At 37.7% G+C, this 26,753-nt stretch overlaps 1 protein-coding gene across 5 annotated transcripts in view; it reads right to left on the minus strand.

The window, feature by feature from the left end:
• Window positions 1-22,677, minus strand: part of EMB1379 (embryo defective 1379) — a 75,539-nt gene extending 52,862 nt beyond the window's left edge. The window contains exons 1-5 of one of the 5 annotated variants that reach the window (XM_088985495.1): window positions 22,249-22,677; window positions 22,006-22,151; window positions 21,444-21,640; window positions 20,709-20,789; window positions 15,455-15,688 (exon numbers count right to left, since the gene is read on the minus strand). In XM_088985495.1, coding sequence (XP_088841621.1) covers window positions 15,455-15,688; window positions 20,709-20,789; window positions 21,444-21,640; window positions 22,006-22,120 — 627 coding nt within the window. In that variant the 5' untranslated portion in view covers window positions 22,121-22,151; window positions 22,249-22,677. The remainder of the gene's footprint in view (window positions 1-15,454; window positions 15,689-20,708; window positions 20,790-21,443; window positions 21,641-22,005; window positions 22,152-22,248) is intronic. The other 4 variants (XM_088985497.1, XM_088985498.1, XM_088985499.1 and 1 more) reach the window with 4 other exon arrangements.
• Window positions 22,678-26,753: the final 4,076 nt, after the last annotated feature.

Here is a 26,753-nt window from a genome sequence, read left to right on the forward strand (position 1 = left end):
GACTGTTTCCAAGTCCTCTACGGAAGAAAAGTACAAGGCAATGTCATCTTTTTGTAGTGAAGTTGTTTGGCTTCAATCTTTATTTCAGGAGTTGGGACATTCCTCTCCTACACCCATTCCTCTGTATGCAGATAACAGTAGTGCTATTAAGATTGCCTCTAATCCTGTCTTTCATGAAAGGACAAAGCATATTGAGGTGGACTGCCACTTTATCCGCGCCCTGTTTCTTGCAAACTCTATCTCTCTCCCTCATGTTGCCTCTGATATGCAAGTTGTTGACACTTCACAAAGGGCATGACGAGATCCTAACACTTATTTCTAGTAAGTAAACTGATGCTCATGCCTCTGCATCAGTTTGAGGGGGGAGTGTGAAGAAACTCCCTGACATACCATTTTATTGTAGTCCTTATTGCATTGTTTCTCTTATTTTTTATTATTTTCACTTCAGCCCTCCAAGGGCCTATTTATAAATTCTCTAAATTGTGCTTGCCTATAAGGGCCTCTATGTAATTTATTAAATTTCACTTTCTATATAAAGGACCCTTGGGGTAGGGTCAAATCATCCATTCTTCATCCCCAGAATTTTGTATTCTGCTCTGGGTCTGTTGACAAATAGTCTTTTGTAATCCAACACATAGAGTATAAATACAAAGTGGGTCGGCTAGGTGAAGTGACTTTTAGGAATAATGTAGGACTAATCGGTCTATTCACAATTGGCATAACAACAATTAGAAGTTTGATGGGTATTACATAGAATTAAAAAGTTTACTTTAAACACTTCAATGTGAAACAGGACATAATGCCTAGTCAGCATTGCTGTTTAGACTAGTGTTTTAAAAGGTGCACCTGAGGCATGCCTAGGCGCAGAGGCAAGGCACATTCCAAGCTATGCGCCCCACCCTGGTTAAGACACATGCACTTTAAGAAGGAGCTCGCCTCTGCACCTAGTCGTGCACCTCAAGCCAAGTGCCAGGCGACCCAAGTGAGCACCTTATGGATGTTTTCAAATTTTTTTATTACTTTTGTATTATTAGCTTATAGATAATTGTTCTCATATATAACAGGTCTTTTTCTTTTATTTTTTTACATCTATTGCATACCGTATAGTAAAAATAATAGAAAAATAGTGGGAAGCCATCAAAAACTTCCTAAATAAGTAAGAACAGTTGTCTTCGAACTCCAAGTCCAAGGCTCCAACATTTGCAAACCCTTCTTCCAGCACTGATTTGGAATATAAAACAAGGGCTCTGCCCATTCTTCTTCTTCCCTTCTTTTTTTCTTTCTGTATTAGTTTCTTTTTTTATTTCATCTAGTTTGGAATGTGAAACAGGGTCTCCGCCCCTTCTTCTTCTCTTCCCTATTCGTTTCTTTTTTCCCTCACTGGTTTGCACCAAAAACAAGGGCTCTGCCCTTCTTCTTCCCTGTTCTTTACTTTTTTTTTCTTTTTCCCTCACTGGTTTGCACTGAAAACAAGGGCTCTACCCCATCTTCTTTATTTCTTCATTTCCTTTTTTTCTTCCATAGTTGTTGTTTGCACTGAAAACAGGGGCTCCGCCCCTTCTTCTTCCTCCCTGCTTTATTTCTTTCTTTTTTTTCTTTCCATTGTTTTCCACCTTAAAATAGGGGCGGATTTTCCATTCTTCATCAGTTTTACCCTAAAAACAAGGGATCTACCCCTATCTTCTTCATCAGTTTTACACCAAAGACAAGGGCTATTCATTAGTGTTTTCTTTATTTTTTTCCACTGATTTTATCATTTTACAAGTTATTTCTTTCTTTATTGTATTGGTTTATTTTAGTTTTCTCCAATTTTTATACTAAAACATTGATTTTTTCTTAGACTCATAATAGGTTTTGTTGTGATCTTGACGTATTGTGGATTCACATCACATTCAATTCAAGTAAATACACTTATTTTCTATAGTTCTATTGTATTTATGTGTAGTTTTTAGTTTATATATTTTTCAATACAAATATACTTGTAACTTAATAGCTAATTTAATTTTTTTCATGGATTTAAGGTTAAGGTGTTTCTGTAGTTCCATATAAAAAATGGCTGGTGTGGGTGCTAGTCAAGAAGAAAGCCAAGAAACTTAAGGAAATAGAAGGGATCCCGCTTGGAAATATTGTCGCTTGCAAGATCCCAAGAACACCAATGCAGCAACATGCAATTTTTGTGGAAAAATTACTAATGGAGGATTTATAGAGCCAAGGAATACATCATTAGTGGTATGAGGAATACAAAACTTTGTACTAAATGTCCTAAAGATGTTAGGGAAGAGATATTGGCTTATATGAACAAAAAAAATCTACGAAAGAAAGCATGAGTGGGGAAGATGAGGGCACTCGCATTTTAGATTTTTATGACTAGAACATGGTTAAAGATGAAGATGATTTGGAATACGATGTCCACATACTTGGAGTTAGTGGCCAAGGGAGATCTGGTGTGAAGCATCATAATACCTCTATTGATAGTGGTAGTGTAAATGCAGCTTCTTATACTAGGCCTTTGGGGTCTATGTCTAAGGAATCCAATTCTAAACCCAGTAGGCCACCACCCATAAAACGACAAAGGGCCCCATAGATAGATTTATTTATGTACCTAGCCAAGAACAAGTTGTGGAAATGAAAAGGGAGCGAAAAAGATTGAAGCAAACAACCATTAGTGATGCATACAACAAAGAGGCAAGAGAACAAGTTTCTATGCACACTGCTAGATGGTTCTATCAAGTAGGTATTCCTTTGAATACCATTCGTTTAAAAAGTTTTGAGGCAATGGTGGAGGCAATTGGACAATATGGGCTGGGATAATAAAGTCCCAAGTTATTATGAGATGTGGGATCTTTTGAAAAAGGAAGTGGAACATACAAAGACATTATTGCAACACCACAAGGAGGCTTTGGAAAAATGGGGTTGTTCTTTAATGTTTGATGGTGAGCAGACAAAAAAATAAGACGCTCAAACTTTCTGGTCCATAGTCATGTTGGGACCATGTTTATAGAAAGTATCGATGCTTCAAATGTGGTGAAAACAGTTGAAAGGTTGTTTTTATTACTTGACAAGATGGTGGAGAGAATAGGGGCAAAGAATGTTCTTCAAATTATGTTTTAGCAAGTACACTTTTTTGCTTTTAGAATTTCTTTATTGTTGTTTGTTACTATTTTTTATAGCTTAAAAGTATGTTTTAAGCCTTTAACTTTTCAATTTACACAAGTTTGATTATTTTATTGTGCTATTACCTTTTAGGGAAATTTTTTTTATGGCAAAACACCCTCATTTAATTTGGACCTCGTGTGCTATACTGTTTAGATTTTATCATTCCCAACTTGCATAGGTTTGCCTCTAACTTCTTCCTTGGAATAGCCTTGGTGAGAAGATCTGCGAGCTGCATACTGGAGGTGATATACGGAAGACACTTCTTGAGATGAAACCCTTTCTCTAACAAAATGTCAGTCTACTTCAATATGCTTAGTTCTGTCATGTTGTACCGGATTATGGGTTATATTAATAGCAACCTGATTATCACAATACAACATTAAAGGCTTCTCATAAGCAATACCCAAGTCCTCAAATAGTGATTTCAACCATAGGATTTCAGCCACATCATTTGCCATGGACCTATATTCAACTTTAGCATTGGAACGAAAAACGAAACCTTGTTTCTTACTCCTCCAGGAGACAAGGTTACCTCCTACAAAAGCACAATATCCAGAGGTAGATCTTCTATCATCAACACTCTAGCCCAATCAGCATCTTTGTAAACCTCTATCTTCATGTGATCATTATTCTTGAATAGTATACCTCTACCAGGGTACCTCTTCAAATATGTTAATATCCTCTCAACTACAAGTAAGTGAGTAGCTCTAGGAGACTACATATACTAACTGACAACACTAACTGCACAACTGATGTCCGGTCGTGTGAGACAAAGATAGAGGAGTTTTCCAACTAACCATTGGAACATAGCTTTATCTTCAAGTGGCTCTCCACCCTCTGCATTGATCTTGTGATTTTATTCAATAGGTGTGTCTGCAGGCTTAACACCCAACTTTCTAGTTTCTTCCAACAGATCTAGAACATACTTTCTTTGAGAAACAAAAATCCCATGTTTAAATCTAGCTACCTCAATACCCAACAAGTATCGTAGCTCTCCCAGATCTTTCACCTCAAACTCTTGATGAAGGAGTTGTTTAAGAGACACAATCTCACTGTTATCATTCCCTGTCACTACAATATTATCCGCATATACAGCAAGCAAGGTCAAGGAAGAGTCCACTCTCTTAATGAACAATGTATGGTCTGATTGGGCCTATACATAGCTGAATTTTTCAAGGGTTTGTCTAAATCTATTAAACCAAGCTCTGGGAGACTATTTTAGTCCATACAAGGCTTTATTCAATCGGCAAACCTTCTATCCTATGCTAATCTGGTCACTCCAACTGCCTTAGTAAGTGTACCTGAACTTATTTACCACTGACATTCCCAAATCTTACCAGCAGGCTGTAGTAGAACCACACTTGAAAGATGCCATGGATTCTGAGATTCGAGCCCTTCTTGAGAATGACACTTAGGACTTGATCAAAACTCCACTTAAAGCATCTCTCATAGGAAGTAGATGGGTCTACTCTATAAAACTCAAATTTGATGGAAGCCTAAACAGGTACAAATGTAGGCTGGCTGCACAAGGCTACAAATAGAATTATGGGATAGATTATGAGGAAACTTTTGCTCATGTAGCTAAGATGACCATTGTACGACTTCTGATGGTTGTATCTGCAACCAAACAGTGGACAATCCATCAAATGGATGTCAATAATGTTTTTCTCCGTGGGGAGTTGAAAGAGACAATCTATATGAAGACTCTTGGATATTGTATAGACCCGCAGTTTGTTTGTCGTCTGAAGAAGTCACTTTATGGCCTGAAGCAAGCTCCTAGGCCTGGTTTGAGAAGTTCGATCCATCATCACTGATGTTGGCTTTATTCAGAGTTCTTCTGATTATTCTTTATTCATCTTAAGGCGGAAGCAGGGAGTAACGATATTACTCTATGTCGATCACATTCTCATTACAGGAGATGATACAGAAGGAATTGCTAAGCTACAACAATTACTCAGTGAGTCCTTTAAGATGAAGGACTTGGGGCCTTTGACATACTTCTTGGGACTTCAAGTGAGCAAAAACTCTAGGGGCTACTTTGTTAACCAACAAAAGTATGTGGCCGATCTCGTCAAACTAGCAAATCTTAGTAACTCTAAAATTGTGGATACCCCACTAGAACTGAACTTGAAACTAAGCAAAGATGATGGTTCACTCCTTGAAGATCCTACCCCTTTTTTATAGAAAACGGTAACTTTCATTAGATAAAACCATAAGAAATAACTATCACCTTCCAAAGTAAGAGGTGACCCCTAAATAACAAAAATCTTACAACACTGTGCAAAAAAAAAAAAAAAACTCCTGATTCACCCCTTGTTTTGCTAGGTTGTTAGCTAAAGCATTTGTTGACCTCCTAGACCAATACACTTTTGCACCCAGCTCCCTTGTGAGGCTCAATAGTTCCCTTGAAGATCCTACCCTTTATCGTCAATTAGTGGGTAGTTTGATATATCTCACCATGACTCGGCCAGATATATCTTATGCAGTTCAGATAGTGAGCAAGTTTGTGCCTTTCCCAAGACAACATCATTTATATGCAATTCTCAGATCATTAGATACGCGCGAGGCACCCTGTCACATGGGATATTCTTCTCTTCTTCATCCTCTATTAGGCTTATAGCTTATGCAGATGCTGATTGGGCTGGATGCCCTAACACCCGACGGTCTACTACTGGCTGGTGTGTATTCTTAAGCAACTCTCTTATCTCATGGAAGTGCAAGAAACAAGCTACTGTGTCCAAATCTTTTATTGAAGATGAATACAGAGCTGTCTTCCGTGTGTAGTGAGATCATATGGCTTCGGGCTCTTCTATTTGAAATACTTCATGAACCACCATCATCTGTTCTTCTCTATACAAACAATGTTAGTGCAATTAAAATTACTTCCAACCCCGTCTTCCATGAGCGCACCAAACACATAGAAGTTGATTGCTACTCCATCTGCGATCTCCTTCTTGAGGGTACCATATCTCTTCCTCATGTCTCCTCCGGGCTCCAACTAGCAGACTTGTTGACTAAAGCAATGACTTGGGCTTGGCATCTATTTCTCATGGACAAACTGATGCTTATTCCTAGGCATCAGTTTGAGGGGGAGTGTACAGACTGTGAGAAGATCTAGTCGCAGGGCTATCTTTGTACTTTTATTTGTTGTATAACTATCCTTTGTACACTCTTTCTTTTGTACACTAAGGGCAGATTTTGTTAGATAGTGTATGCCCTTAGCTCCAATCGGATTGATGTACATTATGACATTTATTGTAAATGAATAAGGTACATATTTGATTCATGTTATAGTGGTGTGTTTCTGTGTAATACCCTTAAACTGGACACATAAAGAGACACGTGTTAGTTTAGAATGTTCACAGCTAGTGGGTCGATCTGGGGAGATCTATCCTGATAAGGCTGACACTGATGTGCCGCCAAGTTGGTTGGGGTGGCCTATCTCAGCCGCCAGGGTGAGACCCGAGGCACAAGTAGTGTAGGATTAACTTGAAGCCTTGAACCGGACCAGAATTCTAGTGTTGCCCTGAACCTAAGTGATAAGTGGGCAAAACTGGAATGTTACACTTGACCCCTAGACTTGATTATGGTGCTACACTAAGTATCGGATTGGACTGTCTTTGATATGCCAATCAGTGAGATCCTTAGTGGGGGTCAAAACCTGGGTATGTTGGGACAGTCCGAGAATTCATCTGAGTGGGTGATCATAGTGACAGGATCAGCCCCTTTGTAATGATCGGGGATGCACTCTCTCTGATGAAAACCAAAACTGTCGGTAGTTGATTTCAATCGTTAAAATTTGTTTTTGCAAAATATATTTATATAAAGATATACATACAATATATATATATATATATATATATATATATTACGGTTTCTAAACGTTTGCAAAAGGTTTTAATTCTCGGGATCCATGTAAGTAGAGAGTGCAACATTGTTCCTTGCAGGCGAGGGAGAGGTCATCTCTTGTCGGGCAGTGTTTGATCATTATGGGCTGAGAGGTTAAGTATAAGACCATTGAGGGTAATACCTGATGGGCTAATCTTGCATCTGCCCACAGTCCCTAGGTTTTTATAAGGTGGCTTGGCCCAGGAACCACTTAGTGTAAGTGTTGAGCCCATTAGGAGTCCATGTGATGAGTTTCAGGGGGTTCACTGTCTTTTCAGTGAATTCGGCTAGGCCTTGTAACAGAAGCTAGGCTGAACCCATGTGGCTGATGTGTAGATCAATGTTTAGGTCCCACGCCATACAAAGAAGCCCAACTGGGCAACAGTTTGGAAGCATTCTAAGCACTTAGACTTATTGGGCCTAAAGCCCATTTCGAATTGGCCTAATTTGATTAGTTAAATAAGGGGGCGGATCTGGGATTAAATCAGTAGATAGGATAGGGTCTTATCCTTATCCACTCAGAGAGTTTAGATTCAAATAAGGATTTGAATCTAGAAACCTCCTGATAAGATTAGGAGAGAGATGATCTAATCCGCAGATAAGATAAGGACTTATCCTTATCTCTTAAAGAGAACTCCTTATCCAAATACAGATTTGGATTAGGAAACTCCTAATGAGATTAGGAACTCTCTTTAAGGCTATAAAAGGAGGGGGCGAACCATTCAGTTCATCCCAAGCATCCAAAAATCTCAGAGATCATATCTCAATTTACACAGAGAGAAGACAGCACCAGTGTGACTGCGCCATCTTCTCCCTGCGTTCTCCTCCAGTTGCCGCCATACTACCAATTCGATCTCCATTGTAGGAGCGATCAAGAAGAGTCTTGATATCAGTCTTTGGAGAAAGACTGATCAGAAGTCGTGCTCACTGCCACCAATGAATTCTTGCTAAAGAATTCGGTTCGTTGGACGGACCCTGCTGATTCTGCTCCACCATTCGTTGTGTCATCTTCAACGGGAGCAGTCTTTGGAGTCTTTCTTTGGGCGTGAACACCTTCACTGGGAGATACTGCATCTTCGTATCAGGTATATCCCTCTCCTACTGAATTTGTTCAGATCTGGTTCGGTTCTTGGTTCAAGATTGATCCTTGAAAAGTAGTTTTCTAAAACAGGGAATGTGATTCCCAGACGAGAGAGAGAAAATTTTTTAAATTCCGCCCTACCTTCCTGCAGGGTTCGGCCATCCATATGATGGATCTCTCATCCTTTCAGATTTGTCCTTCTATCTTTTAATATAAATATATCTTTTAGGGTGTCGACTAATACAGGGCGTCACACCCACCAATCTGTTGTGTTCTCTTCTCTCTGACTTTTCGATCTGACTGTGACAAACATCTTTTATATTTGAATAATATGATCATTTGAATCATTGATAATTTGAATCCGATACTATGTTCTTTTAATTATTTAATTGTTTAGAACTTAGATTTTAGAATAGAAATTAGAAATTTAGATTGTGTTGTCATACTCATATCTTAAGATTCTTAACTCTTAAATGAATGAACTAAGCCTCTAACCAATTAAACTAATAATCTAAACTATCTAATAAGCCTAATAAAAGCCTTATGACTTTTATTTTTTTTGACAAAGATAGATATATTGCTTTTGTATTTTTCTGAATTCTTTAATTTATTTTATATATTTCTTCTTTTCTTTTTTTTTTTTTTGCATTTTTTGAAAAAATTTGTGCGCCTCAAGCTCATTTGGAGTTTTACGCATTTTATGCGCTGCTTGCTTTTAAAACACTGGTTTGGACTATAAACACCAAGTGTTAACTGTAGAGAACACAGATGTGGGCCCCACGGCTGTGGTCCCCACTGTGTTCGTATGACAGCACATGTCATTTTTGTTAGTTATGTCAGTGTTAGTTGGTAGTTATTTTAGGTAGCTTGATATTTCAGTTTACTATTGTTTTATTTGCCATGTAAGCATTAAGGGCAATTCTGCCCTTTCCTACAATTAGTGAACATAACATATAAATATTGAGAGAGTGGTGGCGGAAGATTCATTCGTTCTGTCCCTCCTTTTCAAAACCCTTGTGTACTTCTGCTTTCTTCTTCTTCTTCTCCCTCTTTCCTTCTACTTTTCTCAATCTGAAATCCTTTGGAATCCAAGACTGACTGTAGTCTTGATCGACTACTTGGTATCAGAGCCTATCTAGGGTTTCTCATGTGTGTCTAGTCCAGCCGACTACATGAGAACTGTCTAGGGCCGGAAGCTTACAAAGGACTGTTCGTTGGTTGATTCTTGGAGGTTACCAGAAAGGTTTAGCAGATGTCCGAAGGCATGTAGAGGCTTGGAGAGTGTTTTGGTAATCAGGAAGAAACAGAGAAGGTTAGGGTTCAAGCCACGACTGAAGGTAGCGATCAAAGTTTTCTGGGTAAGTTTTTATTTTTCCCTTGAGATTGCTGTCAGTCAAGATAGGTTGGACCTATCTGGGAGGAGCGGCCGAACTCTCCTTTATTTTCTCAAAGGCGATCAGTTTTTTTTTAGGGTTTGTCATCAACCCTACGGCCAGACTTGACTGTGAATCCTTTGGAAGGTGCGGCTGAGCACTATTTATGTTCTTACAAAAGTTTTCCTAACCCTACGATTAAAACCCTAATTCTGCTTCAGCATTACAGGTTGTTTTCTAAGTGGTTTCTAGACCTGTTTCTGCTTCCAAGCCTGTTTAGGGGGTGAGAACTGTTATCGAACTGATTATATTCTGACTGTCGATTGGTTTCAGATCAGATCTGAACTGATTTCATACAGATTTCTGACTGTGATCAGTTATTTAAGTGTTGTTTTCTATTGCAGTAGCCCTAATAGTTCTTAATTACTGATTCTTAACCAAGAATGGAGTTCAAAAATCAGGGGGAAGGTGTTTTTGGGAACAGCAATTCTGGTAATATGTTTAAGACTGCGTTTCAGATTACAACTGTGAGATTTGACGGATCCAATTACTTGGAATGGGCCCAATCGGCCATGATGACTATTGGGGGAAGGGGAAAACTTAGCTACCTATTGGGAGATGTGAAAGAACCTTCCAAGGAGGACCCAATGTATACCAAGTGGGTTCAGGAGAACTACTTGGTTATGACATGGTTGTGCAACTCTATGCAGCCACATATCAGCCGAAATTACTTGTGGACAAAGACAGCCAAGAAGATATGGGATGTCATGAAAGAGACCTACTCCCAACCCTTTAATGTTGCTAGAGCCTATGAACTGAAGTGTGAGGTAAATAACCTCAAACAAGGAGAGAAACCAGTTTATGTTTATTTCTCTACCTTGAAATCTCAGTGGTATGAAATTAACCATCTAGAGACTCTTGAGTGGGGAAGTCCAAAAGATGAACAGACCCATAGAAAGCAAATCGAGACCAATAGGGTGTTTGAATTTCTGGCTGGCCTGAATTCTGATTATGACATTGTGAGACATCAAATACTGACAAGAGACAGTGTGACCTTATCTCAAGCCTACTCCCTGGTGCATAGTGAAGAGACTAGAAGAAAGGTTATGATGCAGCATCAGCCCTTCCCCCCAGCCCTAGCAGCAGTTAAACCTAAGTCTGGGGGTGATACAGAAAGGGACATGAAGAAGGAAGATAAGTGGGATCTAGTATGTGAACATTGTAAGAAACCCCAGCATACGAAAGATACATGTTGGAAGCTGCACCCTCATTTAGTCCCAGCAAAACTAAGGAATAAAAGGGGTAATGCTCATATGGCTGTGAATACCGATTCTGCATCCTCATCGAGCACAAAAGGCACACCCCTAGATACCTTAGCTGCTGTTCGGGCTGCCCTAATACAATTGGAAAAGGAGGTTGGGAATTCAGCTCAGTCATCTCAGTCACCATCAGCCCTTGCCACATCAGCATTTGCTCATTCAGGTACTCAGGCCTCAGTTTACCATGCTTCAGCTCCAGGTAACACTGAACATTGTTGGGTAATAGACTCAGGTGCATCTGACCATATGACTAGCTTGCCATCACTGTTCAATACTTATCACTCATCTTCTGGTAGAGATAAAGTATCCATTACTGATGGCTCCCTTGTTCCCATTTCTAGCAAGGGTGACATCAAGTTATCTGATACTATCTCCTTATCCTCAGTCTTGCATGTTCCTAAACTTGATACTAATTTGCTTTCAGTCAGTAGTATTACAAAACATCAAAATTGTTCAGTAAATTTTTTCCCTGACCAATGTGTTTTTAAGGACTTGGAGACGAGAAAGGTGATTGGGACTGGCCGTGAAACGAATTGGATCTATCTACTTGGAGAGAGTTCTCATTGGAAAGAACCTATGGATAAGAAGTTCTTTTGTCTCTCAGTCTGTGAGTCTATGAATCTGGCATAATCGGTTAGGTCATTTATCTTTTCGGTCTTTGAAGAGTCTGTTTCCTACTTTATTTGAGTCTGTTGATATGTCAAATTTGAGATGTGAGAGTTGTGAGATTGCCAAACATTGTAGAACATCTTATTCCTTGAGTAATAAAAGAAGTAGTAATTCTTTTGATATTGTGCACACCGATGTTTGGGGCCCATATCACATCCCTTCTATGGGGGGTACAGATATTTTCTATTGTTTGTTGATGACTATACCCATTTTTCTTGGATCTACCTTATGCGTTCTCGAGATGAAGTTCCCGCTCTGACCCAAAACTTTCATCAGATGATTTTAACCCAATTTGGGGTCAAAATCAAAATCCTCAGATCTGATAATGCAAAAGAATACTTTGCCAAGCCACTGGCCTCTTATCTACTCGATCATGGGGTTATTCACCAGAGCACTTGTCCTCATACACCACAGCAGAATGGGGTTGCTGAGAGGAAGAATAGGCACATTTTGGAGGTGGCTAGAAGCATTATGTTTAACTCCAATGTGCCCATCTGTTTCTGGGGTGATGCTATCCTCACGACAGTGTATCTCATTAATCGGGTTACCTCACGGGTTCTTGACATGAAGCCTCCGTTTACCCTTCTATATCCAGACGAGGAGTTGTTTATTGTTCCTCTTAAAACCTTTGGTTGCACCTGCTTTGTTCAGATTCTTGGACCTCATCATTCCAAATTTGACCCTAAGGCATCCAAATGCATTTTCTCGGTTATGCACAACCTCAAAAGGGTTATTGCTGCTATGATCTTGTTTTGGGGAGGAGATTTGTTTCAATGGATGTCACCTTCTTTGAGGAGGTACCCTATTATCCTAGGGCTTCTCCTTAGGGGGAGAGTAGTGAGAATTTGGGTCTTTTTCCTTAGGGGAAGCGCAGTGAGAGTGGGGTTAACTCATCTAAGGTTCCTTTACCCATTCCATTGAGTGATGAGGGCTGTAATGGTGAAGGTTGTCAGAGGGATCAGGAGTTGAAAGTCTATCACAGGCGATGGAAGCAGGTTGATTTCGGTCATCAGCAGTCCAGGCCAGCCCCAGTTCCATCTGCGGATCCAAATCCAGGTACTACAGTCCCCTTATCAGGTCTAGGACCCACTGAGATACCTTCCACTGTTGCTACTTCCCTTCCTTTGGATGACCTTGACCTCCCTATTGCGGTCCGTAAAGGGAAACAGTGTTGCACCACATCCACAGTTCACTGCATTTCCTAGTTTCTATCCTATGATTGTCTGTCTCCTTCTTATAGGTCCTTTCTTACTTCCATTGCTGATATTCCTATCCCCAAAACAGTGCAAGAAACTTTGTTAGTTCCTGAGTGAAAAGATGCAATGAAAGTTGAAATGGATGCCCTTTTGAAAAATAATACTTAGGAGCTAGTTGACCTACCCAAAGGAAAGAAACCGGTTGGATGTAGATGGATATTTACTGTGAAACATAATGCCGATGGCTCCATTGAAAGGTACAAAGCCCGATTGGTTGCAAAAGAATTTACTTAGACTTATGATATAGACTACTTGGAGACTTTTGCCCCAATAGCCAAGATAACCACTATTCGAGTTCTATTAGCCCTTGCAGCAAGTTACTCTTAGCCCTTGTTCCAGATGGACGTTAAAAATGCCTTTCTGAATGGAGACTTATAGGAAGAAGTCTACATGCAGTTGCCCCCTGGATTTTATGATGCAGAGACAGGTAAGAAGGTTTGTCGACTAAATAAGGCATTGTATGGACTAAAACAGTCCCCTAGAGCTTGGTTTGATAGATTCAGACTAGCCCTTGGAAAATTCGGCTATGTACAAGCCCAGTCAGATCATACATTGTTCGTTAAAAGAGTGAACTCTTCCTTGACCTTGGTTGTTGTATATGTGGAATATATTGTAATGACAGGGAATAAGAATTGTGAGATTGAGTCCCTCAAACAGCTCCTTCATCAAGAGTTTGAGGTGAAAGATCTTGGTGCACTATGATATTTTTTGGGTATTGAGGTTGCTAGATCTAAACAGGGGATCTTTATTTCTCAAATGAAGTATGTTCTAGATCTGTTGGTGGAAACTGGAAAGTTAAGTGTCAAGCCTGCAGATACACCCATTGAATAGAATCACAAGATCAGTGCAGAGGGTGGAGAGCCTCTTGAAGACAAAGCTATGTTCCAACGGTTGGTTGGAAAGCTCCTATATCTCTGTCTCACATGGCCAGACATCAGTTATGCAGTCAGTGTTGTCATCCAGTACATGCATTCCCCAAAAACTATTCATCTTCTTGCAGTTGAGAGAATATTAGCATACTTAAAGAGATGTCCAGGTAGAGGTATATTATTCAAGAATAATAATCACATGAAGGTGGAGGTCTATACAGATGCTGATTAGACTGGGAGTGTTGATGACAGGAGGTCTACCTCTAGATATTGTGCCCTTGTAGGAGGTAACCTTGTCTCTTGGAGGAGTAAGAAACAAAGTGTTGCTTCTCACTCTAGTGCCGAAGCTGAATACAGATCAATGGCTAATGGAGTGGCTGAAATCACTACTTGAAGAGTTGGGTATTGATTATGAGAAGCCCTTGATGTTGTATTGCGATAATCAGGCGGCTATTAATATAGCTCACAATCCGGTGCAGCATGATAGAACTAAACATATCAAAGTTGATCGACATTTTGTCAGAGAAAGGGTCTCATCACAAGAAGTGTGTCTCCCGTATATCACCTCCAACATGCAACTCGCAAATCTTCTCACCAAGGTTGTTCCAAGGAAGAAGTTAGAGGCAGACCTATGCAAGTTGGGAATGACAAATATCTATTCCCAACTTGAGGGGGAGTGTAGACAACATTGATGTGGGCCCCACGGCTGTGGTCCCCACTATGTGCGTATGACAGCACATGTAATCTTTGTTAGTTATGTCAGTGTTAGTTGGTAGTTATTTTAGGCAGCTTGTTATTTCAGTTTATTATTGTTTTATTTGCCATGTAAGCATTAAGGTCAATTCTGCCCTTTCCTACAATTAGTGAACATAACATATAAATATTGAGAGAGTGGCGGCGGCAGATTCATTCGATTTGTCCCTCCTTTTCAAAACCCTTGTGTACTTCTGCTTTCTTCTTCTTCTTCTCCCTCTTTCCTTCTACTTTTCTCAATCTGAAATCCTTTGGAATCCAAGACTAACTGTAGTCTTGATCGACTACTTTAACCAAACTGGTTTCTCTTCTAGCCATCGAAACTTGCACCACCCACACTACTCAAAACGTTTCAGCCTGAAATGGCAATGGTACCAAACACAACCTTAGTAAGAAGAACCAAATTCTTAATGGTCAAATTTCCAATGCCTAGACTTCATCCATCACCCTACACACACACTAGTCAACCTCAACGATGAACTATTTTTGTCTCTCATGATTCCCATAGAAAATCTCTCATCGTCTCATAATTTTCTCCTATCTCTTCACAAAATTCCTAGGGATCTTAAAAATAGACGTATAGTAGAGTCTATAGACAGATCTATTTAGTGTTATCCCACCTCCTGAACAGATGTAGTTCATTTTCTAAGGTGCAAGTTTTTTGGTGAATCTCTCAAATAATAGGGTTTACAAGCACTTGGGTTGGCTCCAAGAGGCAAACCTAGGTATTTCATTGGTCAAGAGATAATAAAACATCCTACAATTGCTATTAAAAAAACAATTCATCTTCAACATATTCAATCCAAACAACTCTTCTCTAGGATAACTTCAAGGTTGACCATTTTTTCAAACATTTTTATCATTATATTTATTTATATATTTATTTTTCCCATTCTCCTTAAATAATAGAGCTTAGATCTATTTCCTTTGTTTTATTAGTTCTTAAACAGTCCAAAATTCTATGAAGCCCCTTTTGTTGGAACCATTTAAGTAAATCTCCAACTTGACCAAGTTGACAAAGGTTCTTCTTAGCCACTATAATTAGTTTGGAAACAAGCACATACAGAGAATGAGAGAAAAGAGAGCAGACCTTTACTCCAGCCTCATTGCAAATGTCACATGAAGGAATGTCATTATTGCGGAACCAGAACCTAAGATCAAGGAAGGATCTTATACCAAGCCTGATAATACCATCTGGGGTAGAGCAAAGCCACTGGTCTCGCACAAGTTCATCAATTGTTTTCTCCTTTTGAGACATTGAGAAGTTCTTAAGTGCAGGAGGGATGTGGGGTAGACCACCCTGTAATTGTGACCCAGTCTGAACCTGAAAACAAAGCAAGAGAATTATAAACACCAAAAGATCCAAAGAATTCCATGAAAGAATAAAGAAATGAATCATATATGCTGATTGGATTTATAATTAACAAGAAGAATCCACTACTCTTAGAAATATTTTTAAAAGACAATAGTCAGCATAAGACATTCCATCACTTTTTCATTTAAATAATGGAAAGCAAGATGCTTGACTCTACATAAACACACAAAGACCTAGCTCTTGCAATTTTTTCTTTAATGTTTGGATATTACCAACTTAATTGCATAGTTCCAATGCATTTTGCCATTTTCTTTCTTTAAATTTAAACAATATAACCATCTACAGTTTCATTAATTTGTTCTTACACAGTTTGATACAAGAATCAAAATATTCAAATCCGATAATGCAAAGAATACTTTGAGAAAAACCTGACCTCTTATCTCACCGATTTTGGGGTCATTCACTAGAGTTCTTGTGTTCGTATTCCAAAACAAAATGGAGTAGCTGAGAGGAAGAATCGTCACATAATTGAAGTTGCAAGAAGCATTTTATTTGCCTCACATGTTCCTACAAGATTCTAGGGGGGATGTTGTTTTCACTGCAACCTACCTAATCAACCATGTGGCATCCAGATAAAATATTTTCTTAAAAAACAATTTAAATTATAAATTCATTATTTTTTTGTGAGAATTAAGAGGGGCGTGGCACAAAGGTGGCTCGTAAAAACAGGAATGTAATATGTTTTACATTACATTAGCTACTTGAAGTAATGCGATTGAGTGGAAAAAGATATTAGAGGTTTTACGTGCTTGAAATGTTTTATATGTTTGATTTTATTTTTAAATTCTCCTTTGAATATGCTTTACATCTTATGTTTATGTATTTTAATTTTAGATAATGGGTGTTGATAAAACATTTATTTTAAATTTTAAGTTTATATTTTTATTAATATTATGTTTAATTTTTTGTTTTTTTTTTGGCATTTTTTGAATTTTTTGACATTTTTTTATTTTTTAGCTTTTTTTTTGTATTTTTACGCCTTACTTCAAAAAGGTGCACACCTCGCCTTGCACCTTGCGCTTTTAAAACACTGGCTAAGCATGGTCATATGAAACTGGAGGCTTATACAGATGATGATTGGGCAGGCAACATTGATGATAGGTGGTCAACTTCGGAAGCCAAGCTACAACATAACACTGGCAAGCTGGGCATGATTGACATCTATGCTCAGCTTGAGGGGGAGTGTAGCGACTAGAGAGGATGAATGGCCCATAAGTTGTTCTTATTTCTATATGTTTCTATTCTTTTTGTTAATGGGCCTTTACTAATGGGCCCTTATGTTTCTTGTTTAATTAAGTTAATCGCCCAATTAAGGGCCTACTTGCAATTATATAATATTTGTAATTATTTTTAATGAAAAGATTAGGGAAGGGAGAAATGTTCGAACTGCTCTTCTCCTAAACCCTATTACAATCGATCTCTTCTTCTTCTCTCTTTGTAGCTTATATTTACCTTACTTTCACACTTTTTAAATCAGTGCTCTCATTCTTTTGGACTATTTTTCTTCTCTGGTGTTGATCAATTAACTGCAATTTGTAGAAAGTAATGAATAGTGAAAAATCAATGTGCTATGTTATGCATTTGTAACCTTGCGATGGAAGACAAACAGTTCAAGAATTATACATTAAATTTAAGTTTGCGAAGATGACAGTAAAATTACAACAATATTTAAAAGTACATAAGTTGTTGCGCATACTCAAAACGAGGAGATAAATATTTCATTGACAATAAAATACGAAGTACATTGCCATTCATAATACATCTTTACCCACTGGCCATTAATGGTTTCATCCTCTTCATTGGTTTCAAGGTTCCGAAGTACATAATAGCCGGATGAATGTGCTTTCTTGATTGTATAGGAGACAGCCTAGTTTGGAAAAAATTTCTTCACAAACTTGCTTTGTCTAACATGTAGCGCCGTTTTTAGTACTTTATTGCCTTTTGAAAATTTGTGTCTTCACCATCTTGCTGAAATTTGAGGCCATGATTTGTTTGCATTTCACTTGGTGTTGTAGGCTTTTTTCTCAAATTTCATCTAGGGCTTCAAGTTTGTTAAATAGCATCTAATCCATCTCCTTTATGCTAAAGGTTTTCTCCATCACGTAAGCCACTCTCACTAATAATGTTTGTATTTCAGCGAGCAACACTACTTCTTGTCCATATACCAAGGAGTATGGGGTAGTTTTTTCTTTCCTTTCCTGATAAAGGTTCTGTAGGCCTATAATGTGCTAGAAAGTTTTTTCGCCCAGTCTCTTTGGTGTTCAGCCACTGTTTGCTTAGCATCTTCAGTAAGGGTTTGTTTGTGACTTCATCAGTTTCTTTATTTTCCAACTCATAGGCATTTTTTCTTCTTCCACAGGTCTTGTACAACACTTCCCATCATCTTTATCTTGCAAATATCCCTCTCAACATCATCCCACTTTTCCTCATCTGAATTGTTACTATTGTTACCATTCCCCTGAAATCAAATATCCTCCCCACCACCTCACCAAGATCTTCAACAAATAAAGATTAAGACAAGACTCTTAATTTTCGTACACCAAAGATGTTATGGTAAGTAACCCAGTGCGTTAAAAGCGCAAGGCGCAAAAATAAGCGCAAGGGCCAATTTACGCCTGAGGCACAAGGCGCAAGGCGAGGCGTGCGCCTTTTTAAGAAAGGCGCAAAATTACAAAAAAAAGTCTAAAAAATCAAAAAAAATCAGAAAATTCAAAAAAATATTAAACATAATGTTAATAAAAAATATAAACTTAAATTTTAAAATAAATGTTTTAAAAAACCTATTGTCTAAAATTAAAATACATAAACATAACATGTAAAGTGTATTCAATTGAAAATTTAAAAATAAATGTTTTAAAAAACCTATTGTCTAAAATTAAAATACATAAACATAACATGTAAAGTGTAAAACCCACAATCTCTTTTTCTCCTTAATTGCATTGCTTCAAGTAGCTGATGTGATGTAAAACATATTGCATTCTTGATTCTATGAGATGCCTTTGTACCATGCCCCTCGAGGCAAGTCCGAAAAAGTCTATGTTAGGGTCTGAAATTCTTATTTCTCACATAAAAAATAATGATTTATAACTTTCATTGCCTTTTAAGAAGATATTTTATTGCAATGAATGAATGGACAACATTAGCAAATAGGGGGTTCTCGGAGCTTCAGTGAGCGAGTGAACCCCCTATTTGCTAATGTTGTCCATCCATTCATTGCAATAAAATATCTTCTTAAAAGGCAATGAAAGTTATAAAATCATTATTTTTTATGTGAGAAAATAATTTCAGACCCTAACATAGACTTGTTTGGGCTTGCCTCAAGGGGCATGGTCGAGGTCCAGGGGCGGAGCCCCCAGCCTAGCTGTTAGACACAAAAAACAACAAAAAGCGCAAATTTTTAAAAAGGCGCACGCCTAGGCTGAGGCACAAGGCACATGCCTGCACCTTTTGAAACGGATGCGGCTAGGACCTGGGCGAGGTGCATACCCCAAAATGCGCCTCACCTGTGTGCCTAGGCGCGCCTAAGCCACGCCTTTTAAATCACTGAAGTAACCCTTCTACAACCTAGCTCCACCCCACTCTTCCAATAATAAACTTCATTCTATCTACTCCCTACTCATCAAACTCAACATTACTAATTAACAAGTTTCTGTCACTTTCCACTTCCACCCATACATCATAACCAATCTTCCCTTCTATCCACTGCATATTGCCTCTAACCTACTTATGGCCTCAAATGTTTCATTGCATTCACATCTGTCAAAACCCCCATCAATATGCTCCAGTGTTCAATTAACAAAACATCAAAACAAATGCCATTAATGACTATTGATACAGATCTATCAACCACTAAATTGGAAGCACCACTTGAAACCTCAAATTCTTTGACACCATCCCTAAGCTAAGATTGCTTATATACAACATCACAGTCTTCATCTCTAAGGCTGTGTTTGGTTTGACAGAAAATAAGAGAGAAAACGAAAGTTGAGGGAAAGTTCTTTAGGCATTTTACAGATTTTCTTAAGAACTTTCCCTCAACTTTTATTTTCTTCCCCTTCATCACACCACGAGTGAAACTCCTTGCTACTCCAGCATCATCAATGATATTTTCAGCAACAGAATGAACCTTCCCCAGCTCACTGATACTAGTCTGTATGGCAGACACTGATGAAGGAGAGACTCCATAAACCTTTCCAATGTCCTCCCCACATTGTCCCCCCAGAGCCACTTTGTTTTTTCAACATATGAACCCTTACCATGGAGACCCCCTCTCAGTGTCCTTCAATTAGCACCACTGTACCACCTTACTCATTGCAAAATCCTCCACCACCCCTACTCACTACCAAGATCACATGCATATTTTTTTAACCCCAAACTTTAAAATTGCATGCTCATTAAAACCTCTTAGTACTGGTTGCACCTCATTCTATCCTCAACATTTTTCAAATGAAACCCTAGCTGTCTTGAAATTCCCCCGGGCTCCCACATGTCATGAACCCGACCTCATGATGCCCAACCTCTCTCTGAAAAAAGACCCCACCATACCTCCTAGCAACCTTTAACTTATCCATAAATAAAAACTTGTCCCGCAATGGATTTAAGTACCCCTACCAAGGAATCTTCCCTCATCTTCAACCTCCCAATCAAATCTTAATGCCTTTCCAATTTCATCTATGAATGAGGATGGAAGACTGCATGTCTGTGTAAGAGGAGAGAGAGAAAGAGAGAGAGAGAGAGAGAGAGGATCCCAAAAGTACTCTCAAGTCCAAAAATAGCCCTGTTATAGTCAGGTCCCGTGTCATGTACTTCTATGTCATTATAAGATCCGAATACACCTGACTCAATCAAAAAAAACCACGGAGATCCCCACAGGTTTGACAAATTGGTTAAGATTCTGCCACCACTAGAGATTTTTTAAGTTACATCAATCACAACAGGGTATATAACTCCAAAGCTAAAATTGCCAAACCTGATTCTCCAAACGGAGATTAAGAGCTGCAAGATTTGATATGGTACCCTGACCAGTTTCCTCATGCACGATTGCCTCAACCTGAAATAAAGTTTTCATATGATAAAATTAAATCAACCACAATACCACATACAGTAGCATTTGCAATGATGGTCAAGATAAGAAGCCTAGTTTCACATTTCATGTTGCAATGCTCCTCTGTGTCTTAAAAACATAACATGATAAAAATAAAGAAATGAACTATGAGAGCATTTTCAGTGCTTCCACAACATGCAGTTTCATTTCCGCTGCTTGTTTCCAGGCCCCATGGTGTCTAATCAAAATAATACCAAACAAAGCATCACCATGGTTTAATTTAATGACAACTCTGCTTATGATCCCCTGCTCCAAAGATTTTCAAGCCAGCTGAATTCCCACCCACTCTTTTCTTTCATTTTGTGCAACTAAGCTAGACAGCAACTTCTTTGAAATTGGATAATCCACTATATTGTAAGCGAAGACATGATACTATCATTTCCTTCACAATCTTAGTAGAAATGCTGACCCAGAAAAGGGGTTAAAGGTGGGGACAAGTTTTGCTATCTACCGATCAAAATTAAAAGTTTTGCTATTTCAAATCTCAGTACTTCTCTTTTTGGTTTCACAAAAGCAGGAAAAAATGTTTGTCCAATTTATTAACCAAAACTGCTGAAAGAGAGTGTAACGTTTGAAAAATCCATGTGTATCAAGACTTACAATAGCCTTATAGAATGCAACCTGAGGAACTGAATATTTTGTCCCGAGCTTGGACTGTTCATCAGCTACGTTATTGACCACGCCATAATAAACCATTCCATCATATTGGTTACGGCAGCCCCGTAACTCAAACTGCACATAAGCAAGCTCCTTATTTATTCTAAGTAAATAATCATTCAATATCTGCCGATGGCTACCTGCAACAAATTTGATACACAAAAGCAAAAACTCCATATGAATTATTGAACCACATTCGAAACCCAAAAATCTAGAAAACGTTTTTTTTTTTTTTTTTTAAGGGTAAATATATGTCAAACAAAACCAAGGGTATATATTCGACTGAGAATTTTGAAAAGCAATCAAGTTTAAACAGAAGAACAGACGACTATTTAAAAAAGAGAGTTAAAGTAACAGAAAAAGAGAGAAAAGTTGAGGATGAATAAGAAACTACATTAACGTCGTTCCCAATTTCAGAATTTTCAGAAAGCACTTAGGAGGAAAAGGAAAATTTAAAAAAAAAAAAAAAAAAAAAAAAAAAAACTGAAATAAAGTAATATAAGACCTGGGCTTTTCCCGGTGAGGCTCCTAAAGATGGAATGAAATTCCTCCTCCTTCAGAGGACCCCGTGACAGTAGAGCTTGTATGAGAGTGTGGTGCTTCCAGTTCAACTCCGGCATGTCAACTGCTTCACAAATGAACCCTTGTAATCTTCAAGAAAACAATGAAAAAATATTAAAACCAACATAAACCTTAAACTTGCATAATCGATGCGTTGTGGAGTATTAACAGATAAGGAAGCACTAACCAAAGCACAGATTCAGTTCGGAGTAGAAAAACCCTGCAACAGAGAAGGGAGAGGATTGGCTTCACCAAATTCCCGCCAAGAAAAACGAAAAGCACCGGAAGAGGACTGATCCGAACTCAGCGAAGTGCCCATTTGGGAGGGCTTTACGGCAATGTCACAATGTCAGTGGCTTTGAGAATTGGGTGAGAAAAGTCCACTTCAGATCCAGTGCGTTGGTTGAGTTGGTATAAACTTGCTACGGCTGAACGACAACCCTTTTAAAAGCGGAACGTGATCTGTTCCTCACACATAGGCACATCACCGTGCATTGGGAATATCCCCGTGAATAATAACTTATAAATACGGAAGATGTTAGGATATACCTGTAAAAGGTCGGTGTAAGATGCCTGTGTGAGTTCAAAAAAAAGTTCAAAAAAAAAGAAGTTGTCCACTTCACCGTATATATATATATATATATATTAAACGGCACTGTGCTGACCTATTGCACTCAAGTTGTTTTGGGAGCACAGTTGCGCTGTGGTGCTTCAAAGCTCGTGTGTTCTCTTTCTTGTAATTTTTTTTTTTATTTTTATCTAAGGGTTCCCATCTGCATTGTAAGTAAATGATTGATCAAATGGTTCTTTGCAAAATTAAATAACTGATCAGAGAATCTATGCCAGGTCAGCACGTCTCCAATCACACTCAAGAGATGTTTGGAATTCCAAAGCATCTTGTGCATAAAATTTTGGTTTCAAATGTTAGTATTCCAAAAGTCCACCGGTCTCTCCCTCTTTCTTACTTTCTTCAACATTGCAGACATGAGCTAAGATATATAGTTGCAGAGTTAATTTTAGAGATAGTTCCACACATCTTCTATAGTTCTATGTTTTGTTGGTTTTGAATTGCATATTTCGGAGTTTTTCAAATCTGTTTTTTTCTTTTATTTATCAGTTGTTTTCAGCTTTATTTTAGGTTTGTTGTAGATTTCAAAGTTAACAGTCACAATGTTTGAAATTGTGACTGTTCAATGAGCCTTTTCTAAACCAATGTCTTCATATGCTCCATGACTCTTTAGAAATTATTTAAGGAGTATGAATCAAGCAAATGAACACAAGCTTTTCAAAAATCACTCTTGTCTCCCTCAGCTCAATATGCTCCTGTCTCACATAAGATTACTTCAGATACTCTTCAACTTTATTGGTTATAGATTCTCACCCAAGGCTCTATTATATCCTGGGAATGGATTTGCCTGTAACCCAATAGCAATCTCAGTAAAAATGAGTAGGGACAAATAACATTCTAAAAACAAATGCCTTTAGACATGCCTCAAAGCTTCTCCTCCAAGTTTCTGTGACCCCATTTTTCCAACATTTAAGGATTGTAAATTTTTTAGGAGTGATTGCAAGCATTGTAGACTAGACTACCAAGGGGCAAAACATAGAGTGTATGCCCAATGATTTCCTTTCTTCCGGACTACCAAGGGGCAAAGCATAGAGTGTATGCCCAATGATTTCTCATTCTTCTTCTTCTTCTTCTTCTTCTTCTTCCCTCTAATTCCCCCACCTGGGCTTTTCCATTCTCGTGTTGCATCTAGTCCTCAAGCTCATCCATGCATGGCCTTGTAGCCTTATGAACCAACATCAGAGATTCATTGCCAACTGGCCAATACTCCTCACCAAAACATGAAAAATGTCAAAACGCAAATTTATAGTGCCTACCTGCCAATCAAAGGAAAATAATAAAAATGCAAACTTACAAACTACAGTTGGAGAGTGTGTTCCAAGAAACCCTAGACCTCTCAATGCCCCCCCTCTGCTCCATCTTATTCTTTGTAGTTCTAGCTATATGATTTTCGAGTCTCTCACTTTATTTTGAAATTTTGAAATTTATTACTTTAATTCCATTTAAATATTTTAATTCCATTTAAATAATTTTTGTTATTTAAGGTTTTTAAAAAATTATTTAGTTCTTAAATTGAATAATTTGTAAAATTGTATTTTATATTGTTATTACATAATTTCATTATGAATTTTAGAAAAATATAAAATTATTAATAATATAGATATTATTAAATCTATTATAATTATTTTTTGTATTTTTAATATTTTTTAAGTTATTACATAATTTCATTATAACATTTAAATAATTCTTAAATTTTTAATTCAAACTATCTTTGGATAGATATAGGTGAAAAGTAGGGAAGAGGATAAATAGGAATTATAGATAATTTAAGTGAGAAACTCTCTACTAAATTGTAGATAATTTAGGAGATAAATTGGAATTAGAGATAATTTATGAGAAATTGGATGATAGTGGTGCCACTTGGCTAGGCTAGACACTAGAGAAACAAATATCTCTTTCTTGTCTTGAGAACTCTCTTGCCACGTGGCTTATTTAGATGCCTAGTTAGGGTGAAAGGAATCAAGGTAGAGACTCAATGAGAGAGCAGGGATGGGGTATGGGAGAAAGGAGAGAGTGTTTAAGGAGAAAGGAGATAAGGGGGAATGGGAACCATCTCTCTCTCTCTCTCTCTACTATCTATCTATCTATCATGTTGACTTTTCACTCTACATATTTGCAGTTGTACTCACTCCAAAATTGACCCTAAATGAGAGCATTTGCTCTTTCATCTATAGTGGAAGATTTTAAATGGAAAGTATTTATTAAGTTCCAACTCTGCTATAATGAAATTTATACTAAACATTCACATGATGAATGGATTATTTTTGGGTCATCCCCCTTATTGGAGTTTAAAACCATTTTAGCGGTTAGTCATCTTCAAATTTATAGTGTGTATAACAAATAACATGTGTATTCTTTGTATATGTATCTTAAATTATGATCATTAACGGACCTTGCACATAGGGCTCATCCAGAATTTCTCTTTCAATCACTAATTCAATTAGCTTTCTTGCCAAAATAAAAGAACAAAAAATATAAAACAAAAGAAACGACTATATAGTAACCTCAAGTCTTTTTGCAATTTCCACAAGCTTAATAAGGTATTTCTTCTTCAGGATAAGTAAAGTAGGTAACTTATCTTTAAGATTCACTGTTCGAGTGTATTGTAGAGTATTACCTCCAAACTAAGACATAACTCAATGAATAATTTTACATGATGAACTTGGTTCCATCATGTGATGTGTGAGTCTCAAGAAACAGCTTGAGCTGATTTAGCATCACCACCCATCATTTGAAGGAAATGGAGGTGATCAGACCACTAAGAGTTGCTTTCAAAATCATTTTTGCTTGATAGTAACACCAAACCCAAGGCACTGGCTAAACCAATGTAGGTAAGACTCGGATGGGAGAGGGAAGAGATTAGGTACCCCTTCCCCAGGTCCAATAAGTGGGGGCCACATGATAGTCCCAAGGCAATCACATACATAACTGCAAAATTCTTAATCTTAACAAAAAAAAAAAGTCCAAGGTACTTGCAAGAAGCAAGCAAGAACAATTACCATAAGAAACTCCCCCCTTTTGTCATTTTTATTATCTATTTAGCCTATCATATTTTTATTATTTACTTTTATCTTTTCTTGTTTGTTTTATCTCATTCATTTTTTAAAACATTGTTATTATTATATTATTTTACTTCTTATTCACCCTTATTTATGTATATATTTTTATATTATTATTTATTTTTTATTTTTATTATATTTTTATATTTTATAGATATGTATTTTATTATTATTTTGTTTCTTTACTTTTTTATCATCATTTTTTATTTCATTCATTTTTTGTTCTTACATTTATTTGCTTATTTATTCATTTATTTATCTACTTATTTATATTTGTATTATCATTTTTATATTTATATTTTATTGTTTCAACACTTCCTAAGAACACCAAGAACGACATTGAATAACAGTTAGCAGTATCCTAAAAACAAAGAAAGTATCAAAAAACAAATTTATATTAAATAGCCCAATCATAAAATATTAAACAAAACATACCAATAATCCACGAGTAAACTTTGGTTTACCGAATTGAATTCTCACGAATCAAAGTTTGTGATGTGGCCTAGAACTAGGGATCTTTTGCAATCGAGAACTTGTTCCAAAGAATCAAGATTTGAAAATATAAAGGTTGAAGATGAAATGAGACTTGGTGTTACAGGCTAGTTACGGGAACACAAAGGTTAGGAATTTCTAGGCAGTAATGACTGATACAGGGTTTTTGTCAATTCATTGAAGATGGAAAGCAAAGAAAGACATTTGTTGACGGTCTAGATCTTGCTGTAGAGATGAAGAATAGGGAAAGTGGGGAATAAGAGAGAGAGAGAGAGAGAGAGAGAGAGAGAGAGTGAGTGAGTGAGAGAATGAGAATGAGAGAAAGACAAAGAGGGGGAGGAGAAAAAGGTGGTAGAGAGTGGGATAGGTGGTAGTTGAGACTCAGATCTACTGCTGCAATGACAACTTGCAATGATGGAGAAGGTGGAGGATAAGGAATAGAGAGAAGGGTGTAGGGGAGGGAGGGAGGGAGAGAGAGAGAGAGAAAATGAGAACGAGAACAAGAACAAGAGA

Source organism: Nelumbo lutea, chromosome 4 (assembly GCF_056320005.1).
Source record: "Nelumbo lutea isolate HS-2025 chromosome 4, American lotus-T2T, whole genome shotgun sequence".
In the NCBI taxonomy this organism is placed as follows: Eukaryota; Viridiplantae; Streptophyta; class Magnoliopsida; order Proteales; family Nelumbonaceae; genus Nelumbo; species Nelumbo lutea.